General features: G+C 51.9%; 1 protein-coding gene across 1 annotated transcript in view; it reads left to right on the forward strand.

Moving 5' to 3' along the window:
- Positions 1 to 17,132, forward strand: part of LGR6 (leucine rich repeat containing G protein-coupled receptor 6) — a 163,247-nt gene that overhangs the window by 79,442 nt on the left and 66,673 nt on the right. The window contains exon 4 of the mRNA XM_084220828.1: positions 3,924 to 3,995. Coding sequence (XP_084076954.1) covers positions 3,924 to 3,995 — 72 coding nt within the window. The remainder of the gene's footprint in view (positions 1 to 3,923; positions 3,996 to 17,132) is intronic.

The following is a 17,132-nucleotide window of genomic DNA, read 5'->3' on the forward strand; positions in this document are numbered from 1 at the left end:
GCAGGAATGTGGGGAGGGGACAGGGTCTGCCCCAGGCTTCCAGGACCATGAGTCAGGAGGTGACAGATGACTGGCTTGCAGAGTTGTTCCCTCTTTTCAATGCTGCTGACATTAATGTGCAGTGACCTCTTGAAGCAGGATGTGTTGGCCATCCTTGGATGCTGCAGGTGCTCTCCTGAGTCTTCCCTCTTATGCAAGAGCAGCACCCCAAAGGGCAAAATGCCACAGCTTAGACAGAGAGGGAGCCAGCAGCCCTGTCCCAGCTTTTCAGATGCCCTGCTGTCCTCTGAACCCTTTTGCCATCCTCCTGTGGTAGCAGCCTGGTATGGAGCAGCCCCAGGAAGCAGCTCTAACCCCAGGAAGGAGGTGGCACAGAGAGGAGGTGTGATCCTGCAGGTGTGTAGGATCATCCCCCTGGCATCTTCCACCAGGTTTTGGTACAATTATTTGAGCTCTTCCCCAAATCATGTTGTATGTTGTTTATGAAAAATCAGCAATATGCAAGGGTGGTTTAAGGTGATGTGTAAGGAGTGAGTGCAGTGAGCAGGGCCTGATGGGGGCTGTCCTTGATACCAGACTGTAAGAGAAGCCATCCTGGGACACCCAGGGATAAACACAGCGTGTCTTCTCCTGCTAAAACCTGAGCTCCCTGTGAGAAAAGCTGGAGCTTTCCTGAGCTTGAGGCTGAATGAAGAATTCCTTGTTTAAAGCCAGGGTGGCCCTGTCCCTAGAATATTATCAAACTCTGTTTGGAATTGGTTTTTGGTTTCTGTGTGTCATGCTCTGATGATGAGTTATTGGATTCATTAAGTGCAATGTGAAGAAGCACTGGTTCTTGTCCCAGTCCCAGCATCTGAAAACTTCTCTAGCTGCCCTGCTGCTGTGAAAAACAGCATTGTCCACCACTCCAGTGGTTTTTGAGGTCTCTGAAGCATCTTCCTTAAATATTGTTTGTCTGCACCAAAATGGCTTCATTTTGGAACCAGTCCATGCTGATGGTGGTCTGGAAAGTCTCTCAGTCTGTTTTACTGGTTGGAGGAGGGACTTGTAATAAATGGCAGGCAGCAGGATCCAGCAGAAGTGTGACAATGGGCTTTGCTTTAGTGCTGACTTCAGATACTTCCAGTGATCAACACTAAACACCAGGCTCAGATTTCAGAGAGCCACTGAGAATCAATGTTTGTCCCACCAAAACCCTGAAAGCACTTTCTGAAGCCCCACTCTGTATCTCTCTGTGTCCAGCTCTTCCTGATTTTTAGCAGACATGAGTTATTATTCCACTTCACCGGGCTGCAGGACGCAGGGTTTTATCTCTCCAGCACACCTGGGCTGCAGAAACAAATCCCTCTGCAGGAGCAGGAGCCCAGGGCTGTGCTGCTCCCTGTGGACAGTTCCCCCCTGGCTGAGGTTTCCATCCCAGGGGGCTGCAGAGAAGCCCAGGATCCATCCCTGGGGCTCCCACGGCCCTTGCACAGCTCTAAGGAGAAGCACAGCCCATGGCTGTGGACCTGCAGGGCTCAGTGCCGGCAGCCACACGTCCTGTGGGGTGCCAGCCATGCCAGAGGGGTGCCAGCAGCCTGGCAGCGTGCCCCCCGTGGGAAGGGGCTCTGGGGGCAGCAGCCAGGCAGCTCCTGGTGCTCGCTGCCCCCTGCCCCGGGAGCAGGGCAGCAGGAGGGGAGGAGATGGCCAGGCAGGGGAGGAGGGAGATGAGAGGGGCAGGGGGCTGTCAGGGGGCACAGCAGAGGAGCTGAGGGGGCAGGCAGCTGGGAGTGCCAGAGTGCCAGAGGCTTGGAGGGGCCCTTGTGAGCAGCGGGACCCCCGGGCCCCTGTGCTGCCCAGGGCCCAGCTGAGCACAGGAGCTGCAGGAGGGGGACATGGCTGGGGCAGCCCCATCCACCCCACTCTTCCACCAGCCCTGCCCTTTCTATTGCAGGCTCCCCAGAGGTGAGGGTCTGGCATTTCCCCATCCTCCTGCCTGTTGTCCTCTGGCTGCTCTGCTGCTGCCTCGTGTCCTGCAGGGCAGGGCCCAGGGGGGACAGAGCTTGCCCAGCACCAAGAGGAGCAGCAGCACCACAGCTGGGGTCCTGCCCCTCACACCCTCTGCAGTCACCCCCAGGCTCTCTGTTCTCTCCCAGGAGCCCTTCTGCCCTGCCCTGGCTCTCCTGTGGTTCCCACCAGCCCAGGCAGAGCTGTAAGCCAGTGCCCAGCTGTATTAGTGCAGCCTTTTAGCCCTGTTCCTCTGTGGAGCCTTTCCCTCAGTTTCCCTGTGGAATTCTGCATTTCCCAACTGCTCTTCCACTCCAACCTCTCTCCTCATACGTGCAAGTTGTTGGCAGAAATGCCAGGTGAGATGCTGTAGACCCTTAATCATGCTCTTCATTTGGAAGGGAACCATTTCTTATGTGTGGCCTCACTGCTGCCCTTTTGTACCAAACACATCTTCTTCCCTGCACTGAATGTCAAAATGTAACATTTTACTAAAGGAAAGCTTAAGTCATGGTAGCTGGTGTCTATTCTTTCTTCTCCATTCTTATGCTCTTTTACCCTGTATAGAAAAAAATGTTGGCACAACACATTTTTCAAGAGCTACTACTGACAGTTCCTCGTTTCCTTGCTCTTTCTTCTGTGTTCATACAAACAATTTTCTGGTAAGTCCCCATTTTCCTCCTGAAGTCAAAGAGTTTTGTGCCCTAAAGCGCTCCTTTTTTAAAGGATGTCTCTTTCCAGCCTCCCTTCCATGTCAGACTCTGAATCCTTGGCAGGAAGGCTGCAGTCACTGCACTGGCTCCATGTTCTTTGGGCTGCCCCTCCCCTCTAAGGCCATGCCCTTCTCCTCTGACACTGGCAGTAAATTATGATAGGACCCTAAGCACCATTTCCTTTTTCATGCCATCTCCAATCACTATAAGAAGGCTTCTGGGTAACCTCAGGTATGTAAAACCTTCCTTTTTTAGGCACTTCCCCAGGCCCAGCCACCTTGCTGGGATGTGTCTGTTACCCAGGGGAGCATGTGTCAGGGATGTCCCAGCTCTGGAAGGAACAAAGTTCAGGACAGAGGCATGTCCAGAGTCAGGAACAGCCTTTGCAAAGGTGCTGAGATGATGACAGCAGTAAACTCAGATGTGTGGTGCTCCAGTGAGAGAGGATTGTGTCTGACCAGGTCTGAAACACCCTTGGAGCGTGGTTCTCACTCTGCCTCCACGCCTAGAGCTGTTCAGACACCCATCCCTGGGAGCACTGCCACCTTTGTCTCCTCTTTTCCCATCACCTGTGTAGGTGCCCCCCTGTCCAGTGCCCTCCTCCCATGCCCTGCACTCACTTCCCCCCTGAGGGCTCCTCCTGGCTCCTCCTGTCCAGTCCAGCCCCACAGCCCCAGGCACCTGCTCTCTCTGCACTCTCTGGTTTGGTTTTTTCCACAGCAGCTCCAGTTCCTGCTGCCAGCTGTGCCAAGGCTGTGGGGTCCCTGAGCAAACAGCTGTGAGCAGCTCCTCACCCTCTGTGCCTGCTGTGCCACAGTGGGGTAGGAAAGCTGCCCAGGGCTGGTTTCCATCCCCTCTGCAGGGAACCACTGAGGGAACACACATGGGCAAAGGATGCTTGACTCCAGGATAAACGTGGGGCAGGCTGGCTCAGAGCACTGGTGTCAGTCTGGAGGAACAGAGGTACATCTGCAGGGCTGAGGCCCCTTTGTGCAGCACCAAACTCCCCTGGCCCTTCTGCTGCACTCCTGGGCTGCAGCTCCCCTGCCAGCTCCCCTCCCAGACACCTTCAGCTTCCTTAAGAGCCCTGGCTGGCCAAGTGGTGCTTTCCAGCTTTCCAGCAAGAGCCCAGAACAACTTCAGAAACAAGCAGCAGCATCCTCCATTTCGTGTCAGGCTGTTGTTGTTGGGTTTTTAACAAAGTTTTCTTTTTTCTAATTATAGGATGTTGCAGAACAATCAGCTGAGCCGCATCCCTGCAGAGGCACTGAGAGATCTTCCAAATCTCCAATCTCTGTAAGTCATTAAAAATCAATGCTGCGAGCTGCACAGTCCCTTGGGGACACCAGGCTTCCCAGCATTTGAGTCATTAGTTCCTTTGTCAAGGATGTTCTGTTCCTTCTTCCTTTTCTTTTCCAATTTATTCAAAGATTACTGTCACTTAGAGTGGAAGGGAGGGGAGGGCAGTTTTCAAGGAAGAAACACTGCCTTGGTAGGGGATGTTGAAATTACAGCTCCCCATGTGTGCATTGTGATGAAAAGGCCACCAGAGCCAATGCATATTTCAAGGAACATTGGAAAATATCCACCCAAAGAGTCTCTGTCCTCTGCACTGTGGACCATGGTGGGGAGAGGACCTGCCAGTGAGCACAGAGCACACTTGGGGCTGTCAAAGGGCAACTTGGGCTGCTTTACCCAGCTGGAGGGTAGAACTGCTTTAAAAACTTTAACAGTTCAGCCCTGGGAAGAAGCTGAGGCTGTGATTGTGCTTTTCCTGTAAAGGAGCTGTACCCACAGCAGGTCTGTGCTCCTGTGTTCCCTAAATATCACACCACTTTGGAATTCTGCTCTTTCCTGAGCATGGGCAGGGTGAGACCAGACCCTGGGAGTGCCAGTGGATTTAGGGAAGGTGTGTTTGGTGCAGGCACAGCTGAAGCTTGTAAGAGCATTCTGAGTTGGGCTGAACCACTGAAAATCTGACCTTATCCCTTAATCCTTAACCAGTCCCAGTCTTACACAGCCCTTTTATCACATGAATGTTAGCTGGGAGCAGTTTCTGGCAGTCTCCTGCTTGGAGCAGGACTATCCCAGACACTCAGGGGGGCAGCTGCAGCTTTGTCTCTCCAAGCACAGAGATTCCCCTCTCACTGGTAGCCTGGGGCTCTTCTTCCTGGGGAAGAAACTTTTTCTCAAGTCCAACTGAAAACTCCTGGAAGGAATTTGTGGCCATTACTCTTTGTTTGATCACCTGGAACCACCCTGAAGGGCTTGGCTCCATCATCTTTGGTTGCAGTTCTCCTCTCAGCCCCTTCTCTGCTAAGTGAAACCACCCCTGCTCCTTCCATCTCTGCTCATGGGGCAAATGCCCTGGGACCCTGGCTCGGTCACTGCCCCTCCACTGGACCTGTCTCATTCCTCCTCATCCTCCTTACACTGGCCACCCCAAAACTGGGCACAGTTCTTCATGTGTGGCCCTCCCAGTACCCAGTAGGAGTTTCTGTAAATATTAATTTAAATATTAATTTGCAATGGGGGCGTTGGCTGTGCAGGATATGAATGTTCTTTCTGCCAGAAGATATTTGAAACATTTGTTGTTGAAACATCATTGGCACATGGTTGTGGTTATTATTAAATTGTGTTGACATCACCAGCAGTGCCAGAGTCAAGACCCCCACTCCAGGGATTTTGAGATCAGGTTGTTTTCCAAGTGATTTTGCTTTCAAGGGAAGCATGGCATGGAAGGTTTCAGGTTCTCTTTTCTGCCTCTGTCAGGGTTGGGATTGAAGACTGTTCAGACTCAGATGTTTATTTTCTCCTTACCTATGCTGCAGTTTCACAAGCAGTGAGTTCTGCAGTATTTCACTACCAAGCTACAAAATGGCCCCATATCTATCACTACAAGGTCTTTTAAGGAAAAACCATCCAATTAAGAAATGACACCTAAATTATTTTCACTTTCAACACAATAACTAATCCCTCATGTCCCACAATGCAGACTTTTCTCTCCAGTTACACAAAACCACCCAAACCCATGGAGAAGGTGAAGAAGAAGGAGCAGCCTCTGCCCTACAACCTCCATCTTGCTTTATCTATATTACTATATTCCAAAACCTTAAACTCTAAGTTTTCCCCCCTGTGATATCACACACCTCTATCCAAACTCCACACCCACAATCCCAGTTCTGTCATTCCATTCTGGAAGCTTCTCCATGGCCTCAGGTCAATGCAGAGTTCTCTTGGGGGTCAGTGCCTGGCAGCACAGACAGTCTGAAATTCTCAATGACCAGGGTTCCACCAGCAGGTCACTGCCCCAGGAACCCCCATTCCCCCTCTCCTGTGCCCTGGCAGTGTGTGACAGCCAGTGCCACCAGAGCCCAGGGCTGCAGAGAGCCACCCTTGGCTTCTGAAGGTTCAGCTGCTGCCACAGCCACACTGCAGCTCTGGCCACCAGTCCTGGGGCATTCCCCACTGCTGGGGACAACCTGGGCTGGGGCTGGGAGCTCCCCATGCTCCACATCCTCAGCCCACAGCCCCTGCCAAAACACCAAGGGCAAAGGCAAACCACCCCAAGAAATGCAAACCACCCCAAGAAGATACCTGCAGCACTCTGGGTTAAAGGGCAGGGTGGGAGGATCCCTTGTGTGAATTAGCACTGAGGTACCTGTTCCTAGTGCATCTTGTGGCCACCTCACCCAGGGTGGTTTTCCCAGGTGTCTCCAAAGTTGGGTCAGGGGGAGCTAGGGCCAGCTGGGATCCAGTGCTCTTCCTGTAGAAACTGAAGAGTAAAAGCAAATTTTTGGAAGAAATAAGCTGCTTTAGACAACCTGAGGGAGACTAGGCTTGGAATAAAATCAGAGGGTGAGCACCTGGGCAGGTCTGGCTCGGACAGGCTAATGCCTGTCACAGCAGGACTGCTTTCAAGAGCTGCAGCCCCAGTGACCAGAGCCTGCTGCAGCCAGCTGTGTCCTCCTTGCCCCAGGAGAAGCTGTCCAAGCTGGGTGGTTCCCAGCCAGGGTCCAAGGTGACTGAGCAGGGACCTCCTGCCTTTCCTGAGCAGCCCTGCTCCTGTGCACCAGCCTGTCTGGGCTGCTCCTGCCCCCTCAGAGCTTCCCTCAGCCCCTCACCCCTGCAGGGCACAAGCAGCCACACCTGGTCCCTCTGGGTGCCTTTGCCCCTCCTCTTCTCCCCATCCATTTTTAAGATACCTGACCTTATTTCTCTGTAACAGAGCCACATCTTCTGTGCCTTCCCCAGCTTTTCCTGAGGCTCAGGATCTTTTCCCAGCCCCTCATTGTTTTTGAATCCTGTTCCAGACCCAGACTGGGCACAGGAGGACTGGGACTGTGATCTCCCACTCTTCCCTCTGTCTTAAAAAAAAAACCAAAAAAACAGTTAGTCTGACAAGACCTGAGTTCAGATGGGAAAGGCACCAACACCTTCAGGCCTGCAGAACTGCTCCATCCAATGCTCCCAACTCTCCCAGCCAGGACCACAGCACATTCACCAGGCACAGTGGGAGCAAGGAAGTTCAAAGGAAAATTCCTGCTGGGAAAATAAATTTTTCATGGGATGGGGTCTAAAGTGCCCCTCCATCCAAGTGAGCCTCCATACACGTTCTCATGGTCACAGAGTGCCCAGGGCTTCTTAAGAGTCAGAGCACAGAATCACAGAATCATCACTGTTGGAAAACACCTCCAAGATCTTTGAGTCCAAGCTGTGCCCTACTCCCAGCTTGTCACCAGCCCAGAGCAGTGAGTGCCACATCCAGACACTCCTTGGACACCTCCAGGGATGGGGGCTCCACCACCTCTCTGGGAAGCCCCTTCCAGTGCCTAACAATCCTCTCAGTGAAGAAATTCCTCCTGATGTCCAACCTGAAGCTCCTCTGGCACAGCCTGAAGCCATTTCCTCTTGTCCTGTCAGCTTTACACAGGTGACTGATTAACACCCTTTTGGGGAGCCCATTTGAGAACTGGCAGAGCATATAAAAATATAAAGAAATATATGAATATAAAGTGTATTGAGAACAGCCCAATCCCCTGTAGCAGATCTGTTGGGACCTTAAAGGTTACCTCAATTCAGCCCCCCTTGCCACGAGGCCACATTGCTCCAGGCCTCGAACACTCCCAGGGACAGGGACAGGGCAGCCACAGCTTCCCTGGGCCACCTGTGCCAGTAGGATGAAGAGCTCCAGGAGAAGATTTCTGTAACAAAAAGCAAGCAGCAAAACCAGTGACTTGTGCAGGTGCCGCATCAGTGAAGACAGCTCACCCACCCTGTTCTGTCTGTGCTTACAAGGGCTCAGGGTGGAGCCACAGGAGATCAGTGACATCCCCAGCTGTCACCTCAGCTGTGTGCCCCTGAGGCTGGCCCAACTCTTCAGCTGGGGGCAGTCTCTTCTGGAAGCAGAAGTTTCACAAGTTCCATGCAATGGAGAACTCTTCGCTGTCTGGGATGGTTAAAGGAAGGCAAAAATGCTTCTCAGAGGGATCCTGAGCAGAGATCACCCCAGGCTGCAGTGAAACCTGCCCTGAGCACCAGAGGACAGGAGGGAGCTGTTTTCCAGAGTGGGTATTCCACAGGATGGTTATTCTCCAGGGGAACAGGCACAAGCCAGCTCTGCCTTGCATGAGCACCACACCAAACTCCTCTTCTGCCTCGAGCCTGACTTCTTCAAAGTGTGGAGGGCATGTGCAGACAAAGATGATGATTTGCACTTTCATAAAATCACAGAACCATCAAGGTTGGAGGAGACCCTCAGGATCCCCTAATCCAGCCACGAACCCAGCACCACCACACCACATCCCTGAGGGTCACATCCAGACCCCTCTTGAACACCCCCAGAGACAATGACTCCACCACCTCCCTGGGCAACTTATCCCAGTGTCTGACCACTCTTTCAAAGAAAAAATAATTTCTAATGTCTAATCTGAATCTCCCCTGGAGGAGCTTAGGGCCATTTCCTCTTGTCCTTCCCCCACCTCACTATAACCTCCTTTCAGGCAGCTGTAGAGAGCAGCTTTCTCTCTGCCCTGCAGAGACTTGGGCTGGGTGAGGTCCCAAGAACCAGTTCTGGTGACACAGCCCAGTGTGGCTGCAAGGCACAGCCCTGCTGGGGGTGGAAGGGACATTTCTGAGCACACACAGAGTGTGACAAGGTGGTGCCACTGCTGTGCCTCACACTGGGGCAGGCATGACCTGGAGAGCATCCTGGGTCTCACCCTGGGGGAGCAGCCAGGGCTGCAGAGTCCTGCAGTTCTCCTCCTCACTCATGTTCAGAGATGCTCCCCACCCATCAGGAGTGGCACAGCATGGACAGCCCTGTGTCTGAAAGGGAACACAGGGCTGAGATGCTCTGCTTGTTTTCTACTGCCATGCCTTCTCCAAATGTGGCTGCTCCCCTCAGACCAAGAGACTCCATGCAGGTCTGCATTAGAGTGATTTTTTTTCCCCCTCTTTTTCAAATATCTGAGTCATTTTCCACAAGTTTATGAGACTCCTGTGTACCCATTGCCAAAACATTTGCCAGCCTGGAACACCTAGAGGTCACCCACAGCACGGTTTTAAGGATTACCAGTCAGGCCATGTGAGCCCCAGTGTCTTTGTGCTGCTCAGAGTCTCCTTTTTTCCATTCAGAAGGGGAAGTGGCTTTGAGGCACATCATGACAGTCCATGAGTTACCAGACTTGTATGGCACTTGGTGAAATATTAACTCTCTGTTTGCATGCTGGCTACACATCCTAAGCAAGCAGGAGAGCTGGGAAGGGGGTGAAAATGGGAGCCAGCAGGAGTGGGGTGGAACCAGTACCAGACAGAAAGGGATTGTGTGCTGGTTATTTTCTTGCTCTTTCAGGTGTTTACATTTGGTGTCCGTGTTTGTCGTTCTGGGATTCAGGCAGGATTTGAAGGGAAAGTGTGCATCCTTCAGGGACAAACTGACCCAGGAGAGGAAAGGCAGACTTCTCAATGGCCAAGTCTTTTCTCAGGATTACAACAGAAGCAGCAAAACTAAGTGGAGACTGAGAACAATTGTTTTCAGCTAAGTTCTATCAGAAAGATTTGCCAGTCAGTTCAAGAGATGAGGTGAGCAGACAAAGGGCACAGAAAGGGATGTTCCAGCCACTGTGGGACAGAGAGAGGCTGGCATTCACTGCCTGCACAGCACAAAGGTAGATTTGAAATGCAGCAAAAATCTGTGTCAACAAACTCCTGTTGTCTCCAAATCTGGCAGCTGTCTTGGCTGCTGGCATTCAGGGATGATGAGACAGGACACATCCCCCAAGCTTTGGAATTGAGCTGCAGGGTCCCTTTGTGGCACTGCTGTGTCCAAGCCTGGCTCCCAGGAGAATCCAGAGCTGCCCTGAGGCCCCTCTGTGTGCTGGCTGAGAGTGCTGGGCAGTGCAGGCAGCTCCTGCATGCCCTGAGATGAGGAACCTGCTGGAAGTCTGCAGGGAGTCTGGGAGTCCCTGACAGCAGGAGATCAGCTTCACATACCTGCTCGAGCAGAGGGGAGGCCAGGCAAGGAGAAACTTCAATGAATGCTGTCACTCAGAGGGCAGAAGGAAAGCCATTCCTCATTTTTATCCAAAGGGGAACACTCTGACTCTCACTGAAACCTGCCTGAACCATTTTTTTCTGGCTTGCTGCCTGTCCAGTGAAGGATCTTCAGTAACCTGGGCTCCCAGGGAGCCAGTGGGCCTCATCTAGAGTGCTTGAAATTGGTGTTCTGCCAGTGCTGGTTCCACAGCATGTCTTTGGTGGGGTGCACCACCCCTGCCATGGAAAATTCTGCACCCCTGAATTCCATGTGTTGGCAGCTTTGAGAAAGCTCCTCACCTGCAGACAGGAGCTGATGCAGGTTGAAGTGCCCTGTCCAGAGTGATCAGAGCCAGGGGCACATCAGAGCATGAAATCCCTGCTCCAAGGGAGTGCCTCAGCCTCAGGAAAGCCTGGGCATTGCACATGCACCCCTGTGCCTCTCACCTCTGCCTTTGTGGCAGCCTGAGCACAGGGCTCCAGCTGCCCTCTGCACCAAGAGCTCTCTGCACCTGGGCCCTGCTCACATCTGGCTCGAAATGGATAAAAATGGAGAGACACAGGGTCACAAAGAGCTCACTTACACTGCTCTGCTTCTCCCCCTCTTCCTGCCTTCTGGTGGGGACCTGTCTGCAGGTGAGGAGCTTTCTCAAAGCTGCCAACACATGGAATTCAGGGGTGCAGAATTTTCCATGGCAGGGGTGGTGTTCCCCACCAAAGACATGCTGTGGAACCAGCACTGGCAGAACACCAATTTTAAGCACTCTAGATGAGGCCCACTGGCTCCCTGGGAGCCCAGGTTACTGAAGATCCTTCACTGGACAGGCAGCAAGCCAGAAAAAAATGGTTCAGGCAAGTTTCAGTGAGATGGGAGAGTCAGAGTGCTCCCCTTTGGACTCCTGCTCTTGGATATTCCCATTGCCCTGTGTGATTCCCCCCAGCCTTCCTAACCAAGGAAGATGCAGCTCTGAGCTGTGGCAAATAACATTTCAAGCACAGAAAGAGCCCTTCCTCCTGCAAACTCTCCCTGAGGTGCTGTGGGTCCCAGCCAGCCAGGAGGAGGTTTCCATCCATCCCACATAACAAAAGGACACTGCTGGGGTAGGATGCCCACTGTCCATCATGCCATGTGCTCACCCAAAGCTTGGCTGCTCCAGGTTGGAACTCTGGGAATCACCAACCTTTGGTCACCAGGGCCCTTCTGCACCATCCCTCCTGGAAGGGTTTGGCTTTCCCAGCCAGCATCCATGGGTCATTCTGTCCATGGGTGTCAGCCAGCTTGAGGGGCAAGGGTCACACCCACCCAGGTAGCCCCATCCACATCAGACACCCCTGTGCTGACAATAACCCCCCAGTGGGTCCTGCAAAGCTGCAGCCATGCCCAGAGCAGAACCAGACCTGCCCTGCTCCCTCTCAGCTGCAGGATGTGGAGACATCCCTGTCTGGAGCCCCAGCTGTCAGCAAGGACACCTTGGCAGCTCTCTCTAGATGAATACAAAGAGGAATTTGGGTTTCAAAAGAAAAGTCCAAGCTCTGGAGACCAAACCTCCTACCAAGCATGAGGGAGCTGCTTCCCAGCGGGCTTGATTTATCTGGGAAGCATGTTGGGAAGGCCAGTGGGGAGGATCAGAAAGAACACACACACCTGATGGCAATGCTCTGAGCCCTGCAAGGGCTGCCAAGGCCTTACATAATGCTCAGATGCAGTTGTGATCCCCTGGCAGAGTGTCTGGCTGCCAGTGGTTTGTAGGTGCAGTAACAACATACCATGTGCATTCTGGAAGAGTCGTGTGTCAGTCTAATTAACGACTTTGTGGTTTGTGAGCACTTACCTAAAGCAGATGGGCACTGTGTCTGTTCCTCTGCCAGGCAGAAAGAGTCCAAGGTATTTCAAAGTGAGCAGGTGCTATAAATTATAATTACCAAGCCTGTCGAGGTAGAGAAAGCAGAGAGAAAAGAAACCTGGTGGATTAAGAGATCAAGATAAACTCCTGGTTTTTTCTTTTTCAAATGCCTATGGAAAGCTTTTTTGGGAGTTTCTTGCAGATCAGCATTTTGGGAAGGTGTTTAGCATGTGTCTGGCTCTTCAGGGGGAGTGTTGTCTGTATCAGCCTGGCAGGGGTAGGGAGGATTTACTGCCAGGCAGAAGAGTTAAAGCCTCAAGATCCTGCACTATGAGATTGAGCTCCCCTTACCCACTTTGGGTTTTCTCTCGTGCCCCTGGCAAGATGCTCCATTCTGCTGGCAAACCCGTGGGTGCCAGCCTTGTGCTTCATTCCCTAGCTCTGTATCCCACAAGGATTGACTCTCTCCTGCTGTTGGGCTTGATGGCATCCAGGAAAACAACCTGTGACTGTGTCTCCATCTTCTTCTGTCTCTTGACAACTCCTCCTGTGTGCAGAAAAGTAACTGCTTCCCTCTCTGCCAGCATGTGCCAGTCCCCTACAGCCAAGCACACTCTGCTGCCTTGTGGCTAGTGCAGCCAGGGCAGAGGTAGCCACTGTCAGCACCAGCATGCAGCAGCCACATTCCCTGGGATCCTGCCCTTGCCCTCATTTTTTTCCCCTGCAGCCCCATTCCCTGGGATCCTGGCCTTGTCCTCATTTATTTCCCCTTTCTCCACCACACTCTTGTCTCCCTCTGGAATATTTGCAGAATTCTCCTGCCACTGTGCCACAAACCTGCTGTTCCCAGCTGGAATCAGCCAGGGGATCCCTGAGGAGCACTCTGGTCCCATCAGCACCATCCCCACCAAGGGCACGTTCTTGTTTGTGACCCTTGTGTGACAGCAGTGCTGTCCTTTGCTCATCTGGCTGAGGGGATGCAGTCTGGAGGAGAAACTGGGCCATAAATGTTGTTCTGAAAAATACTGAAATCATCTTCCTGTTTGCTAAAGCTGTAATTTCCCATTATATTCTGATTTCACTCCAGCTGTACTTGACCCATAATCAATCAGTGCTAAATCAGCCTGACATGTAACTCCCTGTACACAGGTTAATTGTGCCTCTAACTAAAACAATCCACTTCCTCCATCCCATTAGTTTGCCACCATTTGGACTCCTGTGGAAATGCAATAAAGGCTGCTTCCTCCCCTGTCCCTTAAGGCAGGTAATTATCTTCATACATATGGCCAGAGATTAAAATGCAAAAAATGACTTATAGCAATTTGAGAACATGTGGACTTTGATGTAGACAAAGGAGGAAGGCTCTTCCCACCAGATCAGATTCTCACAAGCATATAAATTCTTATGACAGAAGGAAGAAAAAAATTCCTTTGGAATCAACGTGGCCTGAAGAACTCAGTCTGTTCATTCCTCATTCCACTTCTTTGATCTGTTTGAGATTTGACAGTTTGCTGTTCACAGCAATATTCTTCTCTATAAATCACAGGTGATGCTGTGAGGTTTGGGGAAGGTGTTGTTTCCATGAGTTATTTAGGGGATAAAAGCCATAGACAAACTGATACCTATAACAGAGCAGTGACTAACAGCCTGCTGGCACAGAGCTGTCTTGTGGCAAGCCCACCTCAGCTCTGATTTACTGGCTACAGAGCCTTTCTGGAGCACAAAAAGAGGCCAGGGAAGAGCAGTGAGGTAGCTCTGATGGAGTGCATGAAGATGGGCTGAAGTTAAGTGACTGCAAATGTTTCCCTGGTGATTGCTGCTGCTGAGCACACAAGTCCTTGGATTTCCCCTCTTATGGATGCCCCTGCAGCAGGAAAAGGAGCCCAGGGTGGGTTTCACAGTGTCAGCAGCATGCTTCCTTCCACTTTGAGGGCACAGGCTGCTCAAAAGCTTCCCATCCCAGCTCTGAAATCCCCTTTTCCCTGAGGCCTCTCTTCCCAACAGCCAGCTCTGGACAGCAGCACAATCGAGTCCGGGGAGCTCTGTCCCCACTCCTGTTTCCACAAGCCTGATCTCCATTTTGGCACTTCAGGCTTTAATAATATTTCTCCAAAGGAGATAGGCTGGAGGGTCCAAGAGCAGACATTCACCACATTCAAGCAACCACTGCAGGCAGATGTGCCACACATCTGGACGCACTGAAGTGAATTTTCAGGCGCTGATGTAGCCATTGTGTGGTGAGTCTTTGCTGAAGTTTGGCTGCTGCTGGTGCTGCAGGAGCCTCTCTGGCTGCACTGCCATGATCCCACCTCCCAGGCACAGCTTGCACAGCCTAGGAGTCACCTGAAAATGGCACAGTGGCCCCTGTGGCTTGTGGAGTTGAGCCAGTGCACAGACAGGGAAGAGATGATGCAGCTTTGTTTCAGGTGGGCTGATGTCCCTGGAAGGGACTGATGTCTTCTCCTGAAGCCATTTCTCATCATTTGATCCATCAGTGATAAAGCAAATTCAGAGGAATCACTGCTTTTTGACACAGCCTCTGAACAGATAACATTCTTCTGGTTCTGTGTGCCTCGGGCTGTCCTCCAGCCTGCCGTGCCCTAGCTCTTCCCTCCAGCCAGTCTGGAGATCTGTGTTTGTCACCAGGACTGGCAACAATAGCTTAGCAAGATCAGACCAGGTTTGAGGAGAAGAAGGTGCATTAGGAATACAAATGCAGTTGAACATTCCAATTTTGGACTCATTTCTCTGTTTATTTAGGCCTGACCCAAATCCCAGGTATGGGTTCAACAGTATCCCTGACTGGGAAACAAAGTGCACAGCTGGACCTTGTTTCCTGTTCCTGCAGCTTTCTTTGCCATTCTGTTCATCTCCCCATGCTGTTCAGAGTGTGCTCCCCAGTACCCCTGAAAACCATTCTTACTGCAATGCTGAGCAGCAATGCATTTTCAAAAGCCAAAGTTGGTACATCCACTTGCCAGATCATGCATCACTCTCTTTTATTGGGGCAAAACCTGTATCTTGGTGACTGTGCTCTGGCTAGGACCCAAGAAGCAGCTCCCTGCAGCCCACAGGTGACAGCAGGGGGATCAGCCACCGTGGTGTTTGGCACAGCTACAAAGAACCCTGGGCCAGCTTTGTAGCTGGGATGTCGAGTGCCTGGGACCTGGGGACTGGTGTCTTTGTGCCTCTGCTGTGATGGGTGCTGGATCCTTCCCTCATGGTGGAGGATCCTAAAAGACTGCCAGGAAGGAGATCAAATTCTTCTGAGTCACCAGCATGGCCTCACTACACAACCTTCCTTCACTTTGGATAAGTTCCTGCTGTGCCCACGTCTCCCTCAGGCAAACCAGGTGGATTTGTCTCCCCTGACCGTGGCTGTCTAGATATTACCTCACCCCAGGAGCAGTGGAAAATGATCAGCATCTGCAGAGGGTGAATCATCTCTGTTATCTCAGAGCCCTCTCTGGGGGATGAATCACTCTCTGGAGGAATCTGGTTTTCTCTTCTGGCTATAGGAAGACCCTATAACTGGTTTCAAGTTCTGTGTGAATAAGGCTGGGTGAGATGTGGTTTTCCTACACTTGGAAGGCAAAAGAAAAATGCCCCTGTCCCCACCCCTCACTTTTATCCAGCAGAATCAGCCCCCCAGTCTGGCACACCCCATCAGAGCAGGGGTACCAAAGCAGGGCTGAGCATCTCTGCTCCCCAAGCCCCCTGCACATGGCCCAGCCACATTTGTGTAGCCCTCAGGGAAATCTGTCAGAGGAGATCATCTTGCCCAAAAATACAAATGCAAGGAGCAGCTTACCCTCTAACCAGGGAGGAATTTCTTTGCACTCCAGAGCTGGAGGGATTTGAACTTGCAACTGCTGTTCTCAGAGCAAGTCAGAAAGGAGGCATGGCTGGTGGTATATCTCAGACATGGATTTTTTCCTGTCAGTAGGAGGAACTCAGCTGGTCAGATTAGAGTCTTTTCTGCTTAGCAGTAAAAAACCATGAAATGCAATGTGGTTATCCCAGTACAATGGTCTCAATGGCATTTTTAAGAGGAAGATTTAATGACCACACACAAGCTGTTGAATGTATCATCCTCAAGGAGCAGTTCACTTTAGCAGTGCCACAACAAATCCTTGCTGCATTTGTTTTTCATTCATTACTTGCTGTTTTTGAGCAATGAGTTGCTGTGAAGTTTATGTAAAGGCAATGTCCATGTATCTCATGCTTGTAAGTGTCAATGCTGTGAAGGATCCCAGGATTCCTCTCCCAGGAAGACAAGAGTGTTGTGTGGTTTACCAGGCTAACAGCTGAAAGTTTAGCAAACTTCAGTCAAGAACTGGAAAACAATACAGAAAAAAGGTGTCTGCATGAATTGGTATCTCCTCCAAGGATGGTGTGTGGAGATACAAGACAGAGAAACTGCCCCATCTGCATCAGCTGCCTTATCTGTGCTCACAATGTGTAAAAAGCAGCAGCTTCCTTTCTTTTGAAATCCTTTCCTGGGATGTGCAGAGTCAGCCATTCAGGCCCCAGTGACCCTGAGTGGGGCCAGCATGTCCATGATGTCAGCTCCTCTCCTGAGACTTCACTTTCTAATTTCCCCATTCACTGAGCTGCTGGTTGGCAGCACTTGGCAGGGGGTGATGGGGATGGGATGGGATGGGATGGGATGGGATGGGATGGGATGGGATGGGATGGGGATGGGATGGGATGGGATGGGATGGGATGGGATGGGGATGGGGATGGGGATGGGGATGGGGATGGGGATGGGGATGGGGATGGGGATGGGGATGGGGATGGGGATGGGGATGGGGATGGGGATGGGGATGGGGATGGGGATGGGATGGCATGGCATGGCATGGTGATGGGATGGGCATGGGGATGGGCATGGGCGTGGGGATCATGATGGGGATGGGGATGGTGAGGGACTCCCTTGCCACACCCCAGCACCTCCAGAATTCCCACTTGTGCTGCCAATGAAGAGGTCCCAGCACAAGGGAGTTGTTTGGGTCTGTGCTTGTCCAGCAGCTTGGCAGTGGCTGTTCCTGCCTGG

Source organism: Fringilla coelebs (genome assembly GCF_963513975.1).
Source record: "Fringilla coelebs genome assembly, chromosome: 23".
NCBI lineage: Eukaryota > Metazoa > Chordata > Aves > Passeriformes > Fringillidae > Fringilla > Fringilla coelebs.